General features: G+C 32.8%; 4 protein-coding genes across 7 annotated transcripts; 2 read left to right on the top strand and 2 right to left on the bottom strand.

The window, feature by feature from the left end:
• Positions 1-635: 635 nt before the first annotated feature.
• Positions 636-4,910, top strand: LOC140820188 (uncharacterized). 4 transcript variants are annotated; one of them, XM_073180514.1, is made up of 9 exons: positions 636-731; positions 1,024-1,071; positions 2,103-2,172; positions 2,376-2,448; positions 3,274-3,332; positions 3,853-4,112; positions 4,195-4,228; positions 4,316-4,447; positions 4,561-4,910. In XM_073180514.1, exons 1-9 carry the CDS (start codon positions 642-644, stop codon positions 4,743-4,745), a joined length of 951 nt encoding a protein of 316 aa, XP_073036615.1. In that variant the 5' UTR covers positions 636-641; the 3' UTR covers positions 4,746-4,910. The 4 variants fall into 4 exon arrangements, with proteins under 4 accessions (XP_073036615.1, XP_073036616.1, XP_073036617.1 ...); XM_073180515.1 differs by having other exon boundaries at positions 4,564-4,905; XM_073180516.1 differs by having other exon boundaries at positions 704-813.
• Positions 4,911-6,237: 1,327 nt separating this feature from the next.
• Positions 6,238-10,131, top strand: LOC140819486 (E3 ubiquitin-protein ligase RING1-like). Its single transcript, XM_073179603.1, has 2 exons — positions 6,238-7,570; positions 9,802-10,131. The coding sequence occupies exon 1, from the start codon at positions 6,271-6,273 to the stop codon at positions 7,567-7,569; it is 1,299 nt and encodes a 432-aa protein (XP_073035704.1). The 5' UTR covers positions 6,238-6,270; the 3' UTR covers position 7,570; positions 9,802-10,131.
• A 1,519-nt stretch (positions 10,132-11,650) lies between these two features.
• Positions 11,651-15,580, bottom strand: LOC140819230 (uncharacterized). Its single transcript, XM_073179242.1, has 8 exons — positions 15,404-15,580; positions 14,260-14,324; positions 13,587-13,632; positions 12,879-13,222; positions 12,480-12,655; positions 12,281-12,377; positions 12,048-12,163; positions 11,651-11,973 (listed from the first exon to the last, which is right to left on the bottom strand). The coding sequence occupies exons 1-8, from the start codon at positions 15,578-15,580 to the stop codon at positions 11,651-11,653; spliced, it is 1,344 nt and encodes a 447-aa protein (XP_073035343.1).
• Positions 15,581-18,030: 2,450 nt separating this feature from the next.
• Positions 18,031-18,810, bottom strand: LOC140819652 (kunitz trypsin inhibitor 5-like). The gene has a single exon (XM_073179828.1). The coding sequence runs from the start codon at positions 18,797-18,799 to the stop codon at positions 18,146-18,148; it is 654 nt and encodes a 217-aa protein (XP_073035929.1). The 5' UTR covers positions 18,800-18,810; the 3' UTR covers positions 18,031-18,145.
• Between the last annotated feature and the right edge of the window lie 1,489 nt (positions 18,811-20,299).

The raw sequence follows: 20,299 nt of genomic DNA, 5'->3' as shown, positions 1-20,299 counted from the left end.
TATGATTTAAAGGTTATATTTGCCGTTGCTTTTAAAAGTGATCACAAAATTTTACAAAGTTTATAATAAAAAAATTTATCATCACTTTTAAAAGCTACTGCAGATACAACCTTTAAATCATGACAAAAACTTGTTTTAAACGGTCTCACAGGTCGTATTTGTGAGGACATATCTCTTATTTGAGTCATCCATGAAAAAGAATTACTTTTTATTGTGAATATTGGTAGGATTGATCCGTCTAACATATTAAAATCTACGAGACGGTCTCATATGAGACCCAATCTTAAATCATAACATAATTGATTTATTTAAACCCTCAAAGATTAAATTGTAAAATAAAAAAATAGTAGGCTAACATTTGAAAATAAAAAAACCAAAATCACTAGGACAATAGTAGGTTTTATGTGATACAGTAATCACAAATCTTTATTCGTGAGACATGTCAATCATGCTCATATTTAAAATAATAAGTAATAATTTTGGTATGAAAAATAATAATTTTTCATGAATGATCCAAATAGAAAATACGTCTCACAAAATTGATACGTGAGATCGTCTCACAAAAACTTTTGTGGGTAAAAATATATTTAAAAAAAAATGCAGGTTTTTCTTTTATTATTATACAAGGTAGTAACAGGACGATGTGTGCTGATTCAAAATCTTTAAAACCTGAACAAATCCCGCCAAAAATTCAATTTCATCAATCCCGGAACGGAGACCGCACTTTTCAGGTATCTCTCCGGCTGCTTCTACTTCCTCGTTCACCGTAGCTTATCGCGGCTCAATTTTACTTGTATGTCATCAATTATATAGGTGTGCCCGCGCCATTGCCAGTAAGGTGTTCGACCAAAATCCTCTGGATATTTTTCTGTCAGTACCCATTCATCTGAGAGGATTAGACTGAATGGATACGGAAAAAATACTTTCGATTTCTTTATGTTCTTTTTTGCTTCGGAGTCGGATCTTGTGAAAAGTTTTGTTGTTACGGAACTTACTTGTTTTTGTTGTTTATGTTGATTTTAGATGGAGGTGCTTTATGGGAAGCTCTACAACAAATACTCCAAACTCAAGGTCTCTCTTTCTACCACTATGTACTTTTGTGTTTTGGAAAATTTGGACTATTGCGAACAAAAATTGTGGCTTTAATACTTGATAATAGGAATGATTTGAAATTGAGTTGAAGAACAAGTAAGGGCCCGATTTGAACCTTTTAATTTCGTGACTGGGTATGATGAAACATTCATGTAGGTTTGATCCTACATCTCCCCAAACTTACCACGATGATGGTGGTGGAGTAGTGAGCTCTTAATGACCTGTTCTGGAATAGGGAGCTTTAAGTGATAATGAATGGAATTAGTGGTGTACTTGATGTGCGAGAATCAAGCCTATAAATATGGAGGCAATTTTACAATTTACACGTCGGGTTTTGAAAATTTTCTCCCAAATTCTCTTGGCATTTTAGCTTATTGTTTGTTTGTTTGTTTAAAGTGATAATATTCAGGCATGTATTTTGTTCATCTTAAGCAACAATTTGCCTCGATTGTTACTGGTTTTAAATGTGCCATGGAAATGGATGGTCATTGATTTTCAAAGCACCTAAGTGAGATGCGGAATTTTATTAGGCAATTGTGAATTTCCCAGGTTTCGGTATATATTTTACAAATAAATGTCAGAACTCTGCCACTCATGAATTGGGCTTTGGTAGCAACAACCTGAGCATTTGTCTCTGCTGAATTGGAGTTAAAGTCTAGAGTATACTATGTTATCTACGGTCTACCAGTCATTCAGAGTTATGTATCTGTTGATTGATGGAATTAGTTGTTCAGCTGTGCTCGATAGCTACTGCTTCACTGTACTGATTCCTTGCCTATGTGCTGATCTTTCGCTAGAATGTTAGCTCTACCGGAACAGCTCTCGTCACTGTTGTGCTTGGTTGCTGAACCAGCTGCTGGACTAATTTTGTTTCCCATTTACTTTATTTCAATTAAGCACCATTTCAGTTATCGTAATTAGAACAATTATGTCTAACATTCTATACATGTGATTGTATGGAATTAACTTTGTTATCATCTTCGAGCTTTTCTTCTTCCTTATCTTGTCAGAAAGAAAAAGAATCCCGACTAGACAAGCTGAATCGTGAGCAAGAACTAAAATTCAGGAATTATGCAGCTGGTACAGTACCAACTCTGTCTACTTTTTTCCTTTTTTGTTTTGTTTTAAAGCTTATGCCGTTTTGCTGTTTAGCTTCATGTTGGTCATTTCATAGTTTAGAAGCAGTACATGCATCCTTCATTATTTTATGTTAATGCGAGCTTTTGGTGATTACTCAAGAGTTGAGATCTGTCTCATATGTTCAATACTTCTGTTAAATGCAGCTGCGGATGAAATGATAGAATACTTGAAAAGTGAAAATGACAAGCTACATGGACAAGTAGATGAATTAAAAAGGTGAACTGGCTGCTACATGGCTTGCATTTATTCATTACCACCTGGTAATCTTTAAGGGCATGAGTTGTACATTAGAATGAGGTCCCAACCTCATTCCCATTTTCATGCTTGGTTGGAATGGGAATACCCATTCCAATAGGAATGACCATTCCCGTGAACCCATTTGGGTTGGGTTTACCCGTTCTCATCCCTTCTTATTATTTACTTTTCATATTTATTATTGTACATATTTATCAATATATTCTATCATTTTTATTTTTCAAATCTTTTAATTATAGAAATTTTATCTTTGTTTATAAACAATTATAATAAATTAATATTAATAATAAATAAAAATCACAAATAGTAGGAAAAATAATATTAGTAATAACAATAATTTTATAAGAACATTAAATATAAAACTGTTACTATTATTTTATTATTATTTGATGACAAAAATAAATGATAAGAAATTAATAATAATATGATAATAAATAAATTAAATAATAATAATAAAAGTATCATTTAAGAATGATATTTCAAAATTAAATAAAATTATTCATTATTTGACAGGGACAATATTAACAATAATAATAATAAAATATTAATGATAAATAATAAATTGTAAATAACAATTTTTTTAATATTTAAATAAAATATGATTTGATTATAAAAAATTTCATTCCATCATTCTAGTATTATTTGTTACCAATCACAAGAAAAGAATAAATTTCTCATCCCATTACCTCCCACGTTCCATTCCGAAGTTGATTCCATTCAAACATACCAATCATGCCCTAAATATTACCAGATCTCTTTAAATTTGTGTACATATTTTGGCTGTAGATCTTCTGGTGATGAACATGTTCTGTGCCAAAAGCTTTTGATGGAAGAAAATAAGAAAAGTAAGGATACATCACTCTCTTTTAATTCATGTATAAAATAGTTGTGACCATGAAGTTTCTGCACTTTCCTAAGTTGAAAGTCCATCAGTTGCTATCATTGCATCATAGTAATGGTGTCATAGTGTAGATTTTGAGGACTTCTGTTTGATTGCTGACTGAACTAGTGTCTTACTGAACCCAATTTTACTGTTGCTAACCTTGGAAACTTTGTCGCCTAATCTGAATAGCTTGATTTTTCCAAAAGTATTGGGAAACAAGGCCTTGGTTTATCGTTATCACGACCAATTTTGGTTCACAAAGTTGAATTATCTTTTTTAATCGCGCTTGTTACTCTGGTAGAATACTCTTCATATTAACATGCTTGTCGCGTGGTTAAAATATTCATCATGCGAGCTTAAAAAAAAACTCTTTATGGTTCCCTTGCGTTCTATTGTTACTTATGGTTTCCGAAGGTTCCTCAAGATACTTGCCTTGTGTCAGTTTCTGAATAGTTTGTACTTTGTATTCCATGATATCATAGACAAGGATCTCTCAGAAGAAATTTCAAAGCTTCGGAAGTTTGAATTACAAGAATGCTCAAACTGTGCTGTGAATAAGGATATTGAAAGTGAGCAGCGAACTTCACACCAAAATTCTCCAGCTGAAGGAACACGAAGTAAATATGTACTTAGATCAGCAAAAAAACGGAAACTTGAGCTTATAACTGAAGGCACAGCCAACACTCACGTTGATGGGGAGCATGGGCATCTGACAGATTGTGCCTCTCTGAGCATCCAAAAGGTACATACGTATTACGTTGCATTCAGGTTACTAGAAGTGTGCCTTTCTAGTTTAGCCTAACTATTGAGATGTTATGATCCAGCCTGCTTTTTGTCAAATTAAGATCAACAGTCCAGGTATGTTCCAAAAGGCAAACATATTGCTCATATGATATCTCTACATTGTCCGACAACCTGGAGATTTAATTACTGTTTTGATGGTAGGGGGTGATGCCACCGACAGTTATGCTGTTTACTGCCTGTTTCAATGCCTTGTCGAGTCAGTACTTGGCATGAAAGTCTCCCGTGATAGTCAAAGTAGTAAACCATGTATACAGGCGCTACACCAATCAAGTGGTAATCTTCAGTTACTCTAGGCCTGATACTAGGATTATTGAGGTCTTTCTGTTTTGTAAATTTACATGACAAAGAACTGATAATTTTACCCGACTCAGTAGAATTTTCTCCAGCAGGTTATTCTTTCAGTTTGACATGGATACCTAACACGCACGGAGAAGCAGAACTCCTATACCAGGTGCTGTCGTTAGGGACGTTTGAAAAAGTGGCACCAGAGTGGATGAGGGAGATGCTGATGTTCAGCACAAGCATGTGCAGCATATTTTTCGAGAGGCTTTCCCGTGTTATCAATTGTTAATAATAAGTTTTTTGAGTTCATCTTTTTTAGTTTTTTTTTTATCCTGTTTTGTATGATTCAAAATAGCATGACATAATCTCGATTTGAATAGCTTAAAGTTGTATTTGGATGGAAGGATGTAAGTGAAGGGATTTGATTTGATATCAAATTTGTTAAATGGTATCTATTATGAGCATGTCAACCATATATATATATATATATATATATATATATATATATATATATATATATATATATATATATATATATATATATATTTTATAATTTATACGTAGATTTACCTTAAAATTTAATGAAAAAAACAATAATTTCAAATATAAAATGATACCAAATTCAAATACTTAAATTTTTTTCCATATTTTTCATTAAATAAGTTTGTTCTAGTCTTTACTTTGATAATTTGCAAAATGGACTTTGACTGAATTAAGTAAATAAAACGAATTGAAATAAAACATGATTATTTTATTACAGTAATATATATATATATATATATATATATATATATATATATATATATATATTTGTTTTTATAATTTGTATGTAGATTTCCCTTAAAAAATTTAATGAAAAACACAATAATTTCAAATATAAAATTATACACAATTCAAATACTTAAATTTTTTTCCATATTTTTCATTAAAATAAGTTTGTTCTAGTCTTTACTTTGATAATTTGAAAATGGACTTTGACCGAATTAAGTAATTAAAACGAATTGAAATAAAACATGATTATTTTATTATAGTAATATTTGTTTTAATTTCATAACACGCGTGTAACTAAAAATTATTTTAGAATTTGAAAATTTTGAAGTATAGAGCTAAATGATATTTATATTTAAATTTCACACTGAATATTCATTTTCATCGAAGTAAAGAATTAAAATTCAATGAATTTCAAATATTATGATATCTTAGAATTTGAAATTTTTTAAAACTCACATTGAATATTCTTATATTCATTTCCATATGAGTAAATAATTTAAATTTAATGAATTTCAAATATTATGGTATGATCAAACAAATATCATTTGATAAAAATTTGTGTGAGACGGTCTCACAGATCGTATTTGTGAGACAGATCTATTATTTGGGTCATCAATGAAAAATATTACTTTTTATGCTAAGAGTATTACTTTATATTATGAATATTGATATGGTTGATCCGTCTCACAGATTAAGATCCGTAAAACGGTCTTATATAAGACTTACTCATATCATTTTTACTTATTTCTTTATATGTTTAGATCATTTTTTGATCAGAAAAACGATATAAGTATTTCTTTTTTCTCTCCTCTGATTTAAACAAAACAAGTCCTTATTTTAAAGATAATAAAAAACACTCATTCAATAGATTGCTAAAACTTAATTCCAAATATTTGGCAATTAAGATAATTGTGTCCAAATTGGAATATAGAATTCACTTCTATATTTATCCATCAAGATTTGACTAAATTTTAGAAGCAAGTAGCGACTTATACAAGATCGGCAAAATAACAACGTTTTTGGTGTAATTGTACGAAACTAAAATGCAATCAACCGAACACAACCATTTTCCCACCGGCATTGTACGGCTTCCTTTGGTCTTCCATTTTCCTTCGCCCGAATTCATCTCCCCAAAATCTTCCCCATCCGCGAAATTCATTTCTCTCTGTGCACAATCGGTGGACGTAGATTCATCTAGATACTCGCAGAATCACGGGATTATAATGTCTTCGGCGGGAACTATCGGCGCCGCCGTCGCGCCGCTGCTGTATTTCTGCTACCAATGCGAACGGCAAGTCAGCATCACACCCCCGCCGTCGCCAGATGCGGATCTTGTTTGCCCGATATGTCAAGGTGGTTTTTTGGAGGAATCGGACACCGCACCTCCATCAAACCCTAGTAACGTTGGCCCTAACCGCTTTTTTGACGACGGATTCCCGCCCTTACCCTTTATCTTCTCCTCTGCTTCCGGTCGAGGTGGATTGGAGACATTTGACGATCTTTCTGCGCTTTTCGGCGACCGATCCCCCAACGAATTTAATCCATATGCTTTTCTGAATAATTACATCAATAATTTACAGGCGAGGGGGGCAAATATTCAGCTTGTGTTTGAAACACCTGGAGGAGGTGGACCAGGTGGTGGAGGGGTCGACTTTAGGCTTCCGACGAATTTGGGGGATTATTTTATGGGGCCTGGTTTGGAGCAATTGATACAGCAGCTTGCGGAGAATGATCCAAATCGTTATGGGACACCTCCTGCTTCGAAATCTGCGGTGCAGGGATTGCCGGATATAAAAATTAATGAGGAGATGTTGGTGTCGGATTCATCTCAATGTGCTGTTTGTAAAGATAGTTTTGAGTTGAATGAGGAGGCTAAACAGATGCCTTGCAAACACATTTACCACATGGATTGTATAGTGCCTTGGCTTGAGCTACATAACTCCTGTCCGGTTTGTCGATATGAGTTGCCTACTGATGATCAAGATTATGAGAACCGGAAAACTGGGCAGTCGAATGATAATGGTAGAAGGAACAGTGATAGTAGTAGTAATATAGGGTTGGTGTCTGGTGGTGGAAGTCTGGAGAGCATTTATGATGACGATAACGCAAATTCACAGACACCAAGGACAGTGGAAAGGGGGTTTAGGATATCATTCCCATGGCTTTTTAGAGGATTTGGTTCACCAGCAGAGACAAGCAATAGTGGGGGTGGAGGAGCTGGAAGCAGCGACCGAGGGAACACCAACACCAACACCAACACCAACAATAGTAACAGTGGAGCATCCAATCCCAACTCCGGAGGAGGGGGAAGAGGACACGCTAATGAGGAGGACCTCGACTGAAGTATGTTTCTGTTGTGGTTTAGAGTTTTTCCCTTCAATTTTATTTTGTGTTTAGGTGATGTTTTGTTTTTATCATGTTTTATTGTATAAATGGATTGCTTTATTGATTGAATGTTTTAAGACAAATGTGTTAAAGTTTTGTTTTTCCAAGTTTGTTGGTTCAAATCTGTTGGAATAAAGAGGTAACTAGGTGCAGCCCATTAGCCCAGTGATTGGGCCATTGGTTGCTTAGAAGTTACTACTTAGTTTTGGGTTTTGTTGTACATTGGGTGTATTCGAATTAAAGATTCTTATATTAGAAGATTTTTCCTATCAATCAACAAGAGTAAAGGCAGAAACAAGGAAACGATCTTGATATGTTGAAGTTAAGAATATTAGACAACAGAAGATATTGTCACGAATAATGCTATAAAGTTTACATTTATGATCTGGAGGCATATCTGGTGTTAAAGAAACAAGTCAAACAAGTTTCCTTGTTTAAGTTGTGCCAGTTAGGAAGTGCATATCGGTGAACGACCAAGTACCACCATAACAGTGGTTACTTTTTAAAATTTTTGTGCAATGCAAAAGATTCTTCATTGCAAAACACATTTATAGCTTGTGCTGTTGGGTCTCTATAATCATTCTGATTGGTATCCACTGTTCTGAATGATAAATTGTTTGAAGTTGGATGTGTTTGTGCACAGGCATACATAGCAACATGAAAGTGATTAATTTATTTTCAACATCTTGCCAAAACTGCTTCCTCGTTTCTCATTCCAGAGTCCAGCTTCAGCAACAAGAAAAAATTACTCGAATCAAATAAAGTTTTCCTTTATTGTGTTATCATGGCTCCATTCACCTAAACGGCATCTATTTACCTGATAAGAGTGGCGCTTTATGGGATTACTCACCTTAAACTGGTTGGCATTGATGAATTTGATATTGAACATCTTATTTGAAATAAACTTAATTAATATCTCTATTAATGAGTAACTGATCTCATTGTGTATTTTGATGAAATAGTGGCCTAAATAATAGAATTCACTGCATATATTGCTAGTTGTTTGACATTAAAATCACTAAGTTCTCACTGCTATGGTCCAAGGTTTATCCGAACTTTTTTATTCATTTGGTTCAGGCTCTACTCCGTAGCCTCTGTTTTCGTCAATATATTTTACTACATTTGCATGAGTTCTGCTTTGTTCCTGATCTTTCATAAGTGTGATTGCTCTTCTTCATTATTGATTCTCGAATATAATTAACATCAAATTATGTTTCTTTAGTTTGGCAGTTTCTATGACAACTTGACACAATTGATAGCAAATGGCTATAGTTTTATCATATGAGATCTTAACATTCAGGAACATACACAATGGTTTTTGACAGAATGGGTAGAATGTGTATTACAAATCAAATTTTAAATAGGCTATCTTTTGTTTGGAGGCTTCGACCTCGCACAGTTTTATCCGAGCTTCCTGCATTTAAAGAATTAGTGCAGGGGATGAGAAAGGAAAAGTAGCTTCTTCCATTTTGTTACTCTATATCAAAGTTATCTTGTTTAAACAGAAGCTGTGATGACACTGTACCTTGATATCCTATTTTCTGGATATTGAAGGATGACAGGATTTAAATTTATGTTCGCATTGCAGATGATGTGCGTCATGAAAACAAGCAAAATATTTGTTCGCTGGATGTTGTTGACCACAAATTGCGTCAACATGCTTTCCTTTTCTTTTTACTCTTTCTTTACAAAACACATGGGAAAACTGTTGTGGAACTGATGGCATTCTCATTGGTGGTAAGCAATTGAGGCTCGGAACTGGCATTTGAAATGGTTTTTTTTTTCCGAAAAGTGAAATAAACTCTGCAAACCGTTACTGTTTATTAGAACCCTGCCAATGACTGACTACTTAGTAGAAGCATACCCAGTTACCTGTAGTTGCAATAAGATGAATCTTAAGAGATTGAAGATTGAAAAAGTTGTTCTCGATACACCTGCTCGGTCGTCAAACTCATTTATCACTAAATCTACTAGAAATAACAGATGTACAAGGAACGATTATTACTGTCAGGAGCAATGCAAGCATTCTTGACTACAGGGATGCGAATATGTATTCGTGACTGCATGTGTAATGTGATTGCCTTCTGTGATTGTTGAAATTTCAGATTTTCCATTTTTGTGATATATTAAGAGTTTGTTGTTTGTTCAACCTCATGTTTTCCGTTGGTTGAATGTTGTATTATTTCCAGGTATCCAGAATTACCAAGCTGAAGAAACAAAAAGGATATTTACGAAACCGAGTAATTCTGGAGCATTTCACTGGTTGCTTGTGGACAAAAAAATAGGTAGCCATTCCTCCAGTTTTCATTTTGGTACAACCTAAATTTGTTTGAATGTATGATATGTGACATAGACTCACCATTTTGTTTGATATTTTCTTCCTTGCGCTCTCTTCAAACATGCGGTTAAATAGATAATCAAGTTATTTTTTCTTTTGTTTTATGCCATTCACATTCACTATCATTTCGAGTACTTTCTTTCTATATATAATGAATAAATACGTATTTAACATTGTATACAAGTCCAATGGTTGTGGCCTTTACGTTACTTTATGCGACATCTGATCTTGAATAGCCATAGTCGTGATAAGCATGAACAACTGTCTCGCGAACCTTTCCTAGTTAGAGTTAGCTTTTGATCACTTTCTCTTTTAAAACGTAATCGGCGGGCGCCAACCCACCACCTAGCTCGCAGGTGCTTAGGCGTTCGTCTAGATGGTTTTTTCATCTGAATATATAATTTTTTTTTTCATCTTCATATTTCTACGACAGTTTATCTCTATCGGATTCAAGTTTAAAATCCATGACATTTTTCTCTTTTATTTATACAAATTGATGGATAATTATGTCAAATAATCTTTTTGTAAAAATAAAAAATTTAAATATTAATCTAGGCTGTCATCTAGACGGATTTTGAGCTGTCTAGGTGGTTGATTAATGTACTGTCTAGAGGTATCATCTTTGTAAAAATCGCGACAGTGGGTGGGGTTTCCAATCGTTTTAGGTTGTATTTTTTAGAATACTGCATTATATTAGTATTTTTGTAAATTATTTTTAACTAATTTTGCATCAATGTATGATATTTGGGGCCAAAACTCGGGTTTCATATTCATTTGTCACTCCTCCCTCGACTAAAAAAAAAAAAGAATTACATACTTTGTTGAGTACCTGCTATATATCTTAATTCTACGCAAATTTATTTGTTTTATAATTCTAACATTCAGTTATCTAAAATTAAATCAATGATATTCCAATTTCCGTATGCATCTCGTATTTATTCTTAAATCCCTTAAAATAGCGGTAAATATATCTTATTAAGGTTAATAAATTTTAAAAGATATTCAAACTCTTTCGTGTCTTTTGTTATAATTTGAGCCAAATTTCAACATCTTTTTTACAAATTAAATCCTCTAGCTTTATTATATAATCCTAACGTCTTCTTGAATTCATCATTTGAACCTAGAAAACTAGTTAAAAAATCCAAGGTTTGGATACAAAAGCTCTCTATCTGCAGTCTTACGTAGGTTTACCTTATACGTGGTTTGTAGGTTATTGTACATGTCTAGGCTTTACGAGTTCTTCGTCATAAAAAAGAAAAATAGTCCCACCCCTGATTCTTCAGGGTGCCTTATATATGAAGAAATCGGAAATTGCAGATTTTGCCAAGAAATATATTAAAATACAGAATACTTTTACAATTTGTCATATATGACCAGTGGCGTAGCCATAAATATTTTTTTCGGTCGGCATAATATTCTTAAATATTAATTTTAACTTCATATAATATAAATAAAAAAGAAGTTAAAAGGAACATACCGAATTCTTATTTAAGCCGAATCTTGCTATTTTTCAATAGATCAAACTTGTTTATGATAAATTATGTATCAGTACCCAGAGCAATATCCCTCTCTATATAAACAACCATGGTATTGGCCAAAAGGTCATTTTCTATTTTATTACGAAGTGGCGTCTTAACGGGTTTCATCCCTGAAAAAGCTCGTTATGTAGTTGGTATAGAAACTGGAAGAGTCAAAACCAATCAAACCAACCTATCCATCAAAGGATAGATAACCGACTTCGTTGTTCTGGTCCATATTTGGCACAAATGATGGAAAGAATCAAGATTCTGAAACTGCGCATGACGTGGTACATCAAACTTATAATGATCTAGTTCTCTCATAAAATTTTCTCTTTTTTCTTGACTGAAATCAAGGTAGTAAAACTTATCAACAAGAGAACAAATGTCACGTAGAGAAAATGATCTGAATCCATCAATGGGAGTCCAAACATTACTAAGAGTAAGAAGTTCCATTGTGCTCTCTAGAAATCTCTCGTTCAATTCCATCGTCTGAAAATCTATTACTGCGTTGAATATTTCAAAATGATAGTGATCATGACTGTTATATTATTTTACAGCTGACAATAACGTTTTATACCTCGCGTGTAGCAATCATCAAAGTCCGGTACCTCAATATCATTACTTTCACAAAACTTAATCACACTCCAAAGAAATTCTTCCCATCTACCATCTCGGATCTGCTGAAGATTTATTCTAGTCGTAAAAAAAAAAAAATCATAGCATTCAAAATATCTATGCCATTCTTCTGTAATGTCCGACACAACTTTTTTGATATTCCCAAAACTTCATGCATAAAAAAAACACAAATACAAAGTCAAATATTTTATATCCAAGTACAAACCTTTAGCCTCTCCTCGAATGTTACTATTGAGACCTTTGTCAACAAGATCTTGAAGAAGTATACTGACTGAACCAAACAAACCAATGAATCTCCTAACAGAGTTGAAATGTGAACTCCAACGAGTAGCTACAACTCATAACAGAGAACAATCTTGATTAGCTCAAGTACCAGTGTCAATTTCTCCCGATTCTATCAAATCATTAATTTCATCTTTTCGGATAGATTTCAATTGAAAATGACGTTCAGCAGATGAACCCACAAAATTAATAGCTGAAGTTAATGTTGAAAAGAAACGCCACACATCATGCACCTCTTTAGAAACTGCAACTAAAGTAAGTTGTAGTCTATGAGTAAAACAATAAATATAATAAGCATGTGGATTAAGAAATAATGCTTGGAGTCCATTCCATTCCTCACACATGTTACTTGCGCCATCATAGCCTTGTCCCCTTAGATTTTCAATCAAGAAATTGTACTGGTTAAATACATTGCATATCTATTTTTTTCAAAGTTAATGCACTTGTATTTTGAACGTGGACAACTTCAAAAAATCGTTCTTTAGTGAACCCATCACGATCAACATATCTTAAAATGATAGCCATTTGTTCTTTATTTGACTCATCAATTGCATCACCAACTAGGATACAAAACTTGGTTTCTCCAATTTCTTCACGAATTTTAACTCCCACAATACCAACAATAATTTTCAAAATATCTCTTTGAATTTCCGCTGATGTATACTTTGTATCTTTAGCTGCTTTTTCTAGAATACTACCAATTTCTGGATTCATTCTTCCCAAAAAATTTATCAACTCTATATAATTTCCACGGTTTTTAGGGTCAACTGATTCATCATGACCCTTAAAAGCACAACCTTGCATTGCAAAAAACTTCACACTTTCTATGGATACCTTTAAGAGCAAACGGGTTCGGTCAATTATCTTAGAAAATTGTTTTTCTAATATTCTATCAATATGTTGATCAAGATTTTTCAAGTCTCCCCATTTTCTCATAGCAAAGTTATGTCTTGAATTCCCATATCCTTCATGCCTCTTGAATGGAAATTTTTTACAATTAACTCTTTTTCAATTTTTAAATCCCTTGATAGTGAATGTGTGCTGAATTAGTGTCTAAGACATAACAAGATAAACAAAATGCACTTTGCTTCTCAATAGAAAATTCAAGCCATGGATATTTCTGAAACCAAGAAGATTAGAAAAAGGATAATCATATATAAGCTGAATCAGCCCTTTTATCAATATATGCTCTTCTTACCTCATCTTGTAGTTCAATGGGATACAGCAATATTGGGATACGATTCCTGGATCAAAAATATAGTGCAAAGTGATAATCGGAAGTGGTTCATTAAGAGTCTCATTTTCAAGTCTTGGTTTTTTTGTTGACGATGGTTCTGAAATAAAAGGAGAAGCGTTATTTGGCCCCGTTAAATCGCTTATTGACGCTGATTCATCATTTTTCTTTTTGAAGAAATCAAAGATTTTTTGATTCTTCATCTCAATATTTCACCTGTAAATTGTAATCAAAATGAAATTTATAAGTTATAATTCGATTTAAATTGTAAATTCTGTATTTTTAATCATAAAAGTTTAATCTTAAAATTTCAGCATAATTCAAATATAAAGAAAAACTTAAATCATGTAGATTTTTAATATAAAGATAAAAAACTTCACAAATTTTTCTTCTTTGAACAAATAAAAAATAGATACTAATTTCAATGTTCACACATTTTCAACCCTAAATAAATATTAGAAATCTTAAAATCCTCAACAATAGGTTTCCCATTTGATAGAGCCTACATAGAGGTCTTTCACTCTTGATACATATCAAAATTTTAAATTATGTAATTTAAAAATATTTAAAACAAGAGAAAGTTCTAATATATATTCTATTTAAATATCAACTGAGCAAAAATTTTCATACAACAAACCTGCAACAGAGAGGTCTTTCAAAGACACACCAAAATCGAGTCGTGCCGATAGAAAAACCCAATTGCTGCAAAAATTTAAGTAGCAATCATTATATTAACATAATATTTTTAGAAATCATAATCTATATCATTGATATAAATAGATTTGAAATACAAACCTAGAAGAAATTTTGTTTCTTCAATTTTTTCCGGAGCTTTCTCGTTTCTTCAACTGAACGGTTGGTTTTTTCCCCCCAATAACGGTTTACAATCTACACCTAATAACCCTTTGAATTGGGCTTTCTTAAATCTACTAATTTAATTACCCATTTAAATTGAGCTTTAAAACTTTAAAATTCAATCCATTGTTTTTGTTTTGTTTTGTGAATTGGGCTTAAACATGTATACCTAGGACTAAAATATAAAAAAATATCTGCTGGACATAAGCCCAGCTTTGCCCACATTGTTCTCCGCCCCTGTACATGACCAAATTGTGAATGCACACACACACGCTCAAGCTCACAGATTTTATGGCGTTAGTGTGTGGCTCTTATTTGATAACTTATTTGATAACTCAACTAAATATATATATAGTTTTGATACTGTAGAGCCTAAAATCAGTACACGTAAAACTCATGTATATATTTAATTGTTAAATTATTTATTTAAGTTTAAAATGATTTTTGAGTTGCGTGATTTATGAATTTGCGTTATTTTAAATTATTTATGTTATGCGATGTACGTTAAAATGTTTTCTCGAATTTAATGTTTCAGGCGATTATTCGATGTGCGATCGAGGAAAAAAGACCGGCGACGATTTTTGGCGATTTTAAAACGCGATATTTTATTTTAAGTTAGGAATGAGGTATTTTAAATGATTTATTAGGTTTTAAGCATTTTAAAGCCTAATTATTTATTTAGTGATTTTAAGATTTTAAAACTTTTAAAGTTGAACACTTGTGAGTTTTATTTTAAATTTAGAGATGCTAGTATTTTAGTGAGGTATTAACATTTGTTGTAGTGAGTTTATTTGTTATTAGCATTTTATTTAGCCAATTACCCCCTAATTATATTATAACACACGCACACACCCATACACACACGCACACACTTTCATATCTATTTTTTAGAGCAAAAAACTTAGGGTTCTTGGTGTTATAGCAACAGCCGCCCCTCCCTCTTCAATATTAACATCAAGATTAAGCATAACTCCGTAAGGATGTATAGGTGCGAAAACAGATTTCCCATAAGCTGTTGGTGCAAGGGAATTTAACTTTTCCTCGACCTTGTTCCCGCTGGGTGCGATTCTCCACAATATAAAAGTCTGTTGGGATTCTCTCATATTTATATTCTGAATTCCATACTTTCTCTTGGTGGTTCCCGAGAAGATGACCAAGTTATAGTAGGTTGTTCATCATCTGTTGTGTTCATCTTTAGATCTAGAACTTTGAGATTTGCAAAAGATTCTGCAGGGTATTGGAGATTCTGAAGACCAATCTTTTCTAATGTTGCCATCAGATTAATTTCTTTTCTGAGACTGTTTGAATTAGATTGATCATTTTATCTTGTTTAGTTAACGGTTTTGGCATCACTTTGGCATTCTCTCCTTGGTGTAATAAGGGTTCAGTACCAAAGGATGGTAGTAATCTTTCTTCTGAAATCCTTTTACTAGAACTTGGTTGTTGTTCTAGGTTTTGAATTCTTGCTCGAATATCCTTTAAAATTTCAATAATTTCTTCCTGGTTTTCAAGGATTTTCTCCACATTCTGTGGTACATATTACAGTATATTACCATAATTATGTATTGTCTATTGAATTTCCCTAAGATCTCCATAGAGTTTAGAGGAATCCAGAACTATTACTAGGAACCTATTATTTTGAATCATATGTTTACCTTAGGACTCTCATAAGTTTCCCTGTTTTTTATATATATATATAACCTTGGTTAGATTTTCCTATTTCAAATACTCCAAATTTTTTGGAATAAATCCTACAAAGGATCACTCTCGAAAGTAAGTGAATTACAATAAATATAATTATTGTCATGCGTACCGAAAAATTAATGGGATGAGTTTCTTTTTCTTTCAATATTTCAATTAATTTTCATGAGGTTTGACATATTGTCAGACAAGCCAATTATATCCAATATGACGTCAACAATATCTGATGTTGTGTCAGCAATTTAACGGAAAAAAATTAAAATTGAAAAAAAAATAGTTATTGTATTAAGATTGAAATTTGATTAACTAAAAGACCGGAATCAAAACCAGACCAACTTAGAGAGGATCAATTTTGTAATTTTTCACAATATTTGTGTTAAAATGTTTCAATAAAACCAAAGACTAAATTAATTAGTACCTTGGATTAAGAGTAGGTCTCTTGTGAGACGGTGTCATAAATCTTTATATGTGAGACGGGTCAACCCTATCAATATTTACAATAAAAAGTAATACTCTTAGCATAAAAAAATAATAATTTTTCATGGACGACCCAAAGAAGAGATATGTCTCATAAAATACGACCGGTGAGATCGTCTCACACAAGTTTTTGCCTTGGATTAAACCCCTTTTTGTGGCAAAAAAAAAATCTTCTAGAACTATTATTTAAGTTTTTATTATTTTAATCAACATAAAGCAACTAAAATTAGGGCTGGAAAAAAACCCGAAATTCTCGACCCTACTCGATTCCCATCCCATTTCCTTCCCGCAAATTTCCCGACCCGCAGGTTCGGGATTTTTCTCGTCCAGATTTATTTTGGGAGAAGGGTAGGGTATATAATCTCCTCCCGACGGAATTCTCGTCCCGACCCGAAAAAATATTATTAAATTTTATATTATTTTTAATTATTAATATAATTATAATGAACAGAACCCCAATTAACAACTAAGTATTCGTAAAATAAAATTTAGTGATATATTTATGTTAAATAATATGTCTAATTTTTAGACAATAATTTAAAAACAAATAAATCATGAATATTATTGGTATTATCTTATAACTAATTATGAGTCCTTTTATAAGTATCATTAACAATTAAGTTACGACGGAACATTTGGCAGTACGTACAAGGGAACATGACATGACAACCATTCATGAAACTATGGAGCAACAAACAATAGGGTGTGTTTGGTTGGGTGAATTAAATAAGGATAGATTAATAGTCCAATATTTATCGTTAAAATTTTAAGATGTTTTAATAATCATTTTGACCCGGTTTAAGATCCAATTTTATTAATCAAATAGTTATCCATAAAATTAGATCTTAAACCGGGTCAAAATGATTATTAAAACAACTTAATATTTTAACGATAAATATTGGACTATTAATCTATCCTTATTTAATCCACCCAACCAAACACACCCTTAAGTGTATCTAAGGTAATTTTTCAAGCAACCATTCAGTAATGACTTTGAGGTCATTATCCCTTGCCTATTCATTTCAGCTCTTGATTGATGAAATAAATATGTTGTCTTGATCAACACAAGTGTACTTGCTATTTTGTTGTGTTCTTATATTTGAGTATTTGACAACTGAATTATAGGTCTCGAGAGATTTCAAAAAAAAAAAAAAATCGAGATATCACATCCCTACCCGACGGGATCCCGAATGTTCGGGATTCGGGTCCCTACACTTGTCGGGTACGGGATCGGAGAAAAAAAATATTCTAAATTTTTATCGGGACGAGGATTGAGTATGATAGTTACGGGATGGGTCCCTACCCGATCTCACCCCTAACTAAAATAGGTAATTAAATACAAATAATTCACGGATAATTTTGTTATTTTAAATATATTTTATAACTCAAATTGAATAATCTTTGCAAGTACAACATTTTCCTATGTTTATTGGTATGAAAAATACTGCATCCACTTCAAGTCCTGAAACCAATATACCTTTTTGCTTCATTCATGCCTTCTTGAACATTACTCTGAAAGGAACATCGCTCAAAGCCAAAAGCCGATTGCCATCTTCGACGAAAATCCCGACATCTCTGCATATCACTCTACAGAAACTGCACACCGTAGGGCAGAAAACAAGCTTGTAATCACTCTGATTCCTTCCAATCTTGAACCAATTGCTGATCGTCGCAGGCCCCGGGGACCCTAGTACTCCACCCGTCGTGATGAAGTATTGTCTCGTCAATTCGTCGTATTGATCCAGCTTCCACACAGTCGACTGAATGCAGATGGATACAGCAGAAAACTGTATGTTTAAATCCGTAGATTCACGGATCACGCCTCCTTTATTGAAATCCACAGGCCTGAAGGTTAACGGGAGCCCGTTATCCACTTCGGACGGTGCCTGGGAGACATACAGTGGGCAGGTTCTGTTTGTCCGGCTGGATAAAGTGACGCCACCGCCTCTGCCGCGAATGACCGGCAGAATGTAGTATTGGGTACCTTCCTTGAGCTTGTCTCCGTCCAAGTCCAGCACCGCCGGAGCAGGTAAATTTTGCGTAGCTTCTGCAGTGATCATATGATTAGTAGTGTGCATGAAGATCAAGAAAATGAGGAAGCTGGAGCTCAAATTCTTCATGGTGAATTCAGATTTTCTTATCATGAATTGCGAGGCTGTGAATTTATTTATATACAGTACGTAACTTAAACATGATCCAAGATTCAAAGTCAACAGTGAATTTTGATGGAAATTAATTCTTGAAATAGAGTCTATTAAACTATATAATGGTTTTGAAATGATGGCAATCCTATTACTTGAAATATATATTAGCTAATATATTTGACTAAAGATAGGCAAAAACTTGTGTGAGACGGTTTCACGGGTCGTATTTGTGAGACGGATCTCTTATTTGGGTCACCCATAAAAAAGTATTACTTTTTATGCTAAGAGTATTACTTTTTATTGTGAATATGAGTAGGATTGACTCGTCCCACAGATTATAATCCGTGAGACGGTCTCACATGAGACTCACTCCTAAAGATAAATCAACCTAACTACTATCGTTTATTAATATATATGTTTATATAATTTTAATATGTCGTTCACTTGTTAGGCATCTCATAGACGTCACAATATGTTCACGCGAACAACCTAAAAGCTTAATTGCAGCACATTTTTTGAAACCTTTAAGAGAGTGTGAAGAGACGGTCGACGTGACGTTTCGCGACGCTTCATAGCTGCGCAGTTTAAACTCACTATAACCCTTCATTTCCGAACAAGAAGTTGAAGTCTAGAAATCCGCCAACTATAGATGCGGCATGTAGACCTTTTTCTATAAAAAGTAGGAGATAATCAAAATCTTATATTTATGACTTAAAAAAATTAAATTAATCTCTAGATATGTTGAGAATTCGTATGCTAATCAAGCTAGATTCTTTTAAAAGGGTTGAAATGTGTGTTGCGTAATTTTCGTTCTCAAGCGTACAATGTCAAATTTTAATATATGATGAGTAGAGTGTCGTTCCGACGAGGATTGAAAATTTACTATTCGCACTAACTAAAATAAATCAAATAATATGGAATTTCAAGGATGACTCTGCGTACACGGTACACTATTTGAGGCCGGTTCTAGATATAAGAATTCACTCAATATTTTCATTAATATAAATCATATTAATTGATGATATCACATATTCCAATTTATAGGTCAAGAACTTTAAGTGTTATTTATTGTCTCTCCCGACGAGTAAATTTTATTTATATAATGTCAATATCGACATCTTATTAGAGATCAAACATCAAAATAATTTAATCAAGTTTTATGGTTCTCTTTCAACGATCTCAAAAGAAATTGTAGACATCCCGAACTCTACAAAAATTATAGGTTGTGTCTTTCTATGATCCTATTTGAAATCCCATCTCCTTAGTGTTAGATTTCAAAAAAAATTAATATTTAATTTTTATTCAATAAATTGAAAGAAAAATAAAACAGAAATAATAATAATAATAATAATAATAATAATAATAATAATAATAATAATAATATTCAAAACATGGAATTCAATTAAGTTACTCAATATCTAGAGACAACCAATAATTTTATGATGAAATAATTAAACAAATAGATATATTGAAAATACCACCATAAATCAAAACAGACAA

The sequence above is a fragment of the Primulina eburnea genome, chromosome 18, assembly GCF_022965805.1.
Source record: "Primulina eburnea isolate SZY01 chromosome 18, ASM2296580v1, whole genome shotgun sequence".
In the NCBI taxonomy this organism is placed as follows: Eukaryota; Viridiplantae; Streptophyta; class Magnoliopsida; order Lamiales; family Gesneriaceae; genus Primulina; species Primulina eburnea.
Note: the sequence above shows the minus strand (reverse complement) of the source record. Positions and strands in the feature narration are given on the sequence as shown.

Coding starts and splice junctions, on each gene's coding strand:
- LOC140820188 (XM_073180514.1), top strand. CDS start 642: ATGTGTGCTGATTCAAAATCTTTAAAACCTGAACAAATCCCGCCAAAA. Junction 732..1,023: donor ACGGAGACCGCACTTTTCAG/GTATCTCTCCGG, acceptor TGTTGATTTTAG/ATGGAGGTGCTTTATGGGAA. Junction 2,173..2,375: donor ATTCAGGAATTATGCAGCTG/GTACAGTACCAA, acceptor TGTTAAATGCAG/CTGCGGATGAAATGATAGAA.
- LOC140819486 (XM_073179603.1), top strand. CDS start 6,271: ATGCAATCAACCGAACACAACCATTTTCCCACCGGCATTGTACGGCTT.
- LOC140819230 (XM_073179242.1), bottom strand. CDS start 15,580: ATGAGAGAATCCCAACAGACTTTTATATTGTGGAGAATCGCACCCAGC. Junction 13,633..14,259: donor GAAAGACCTCTCTGTTGCAG/GTTTGTTGTATG, acceptor TTTTTGATCCAG/GAATCGTATCCCAATATTGC. Junction 12,656..12,878: donor AGATATGTTGATCGTGATGG/GTTCACTAAAGA, acceptor TTTTACTCATAG/ACTACAACTTACTTTAGTTG.
- LOC140819652 (XM_073179828.1), bottom strand. CDS start 18,799: ATGATAAGAAAATCTGAATTCACCATGAAGAATTTGAGCTCCAGCTTC.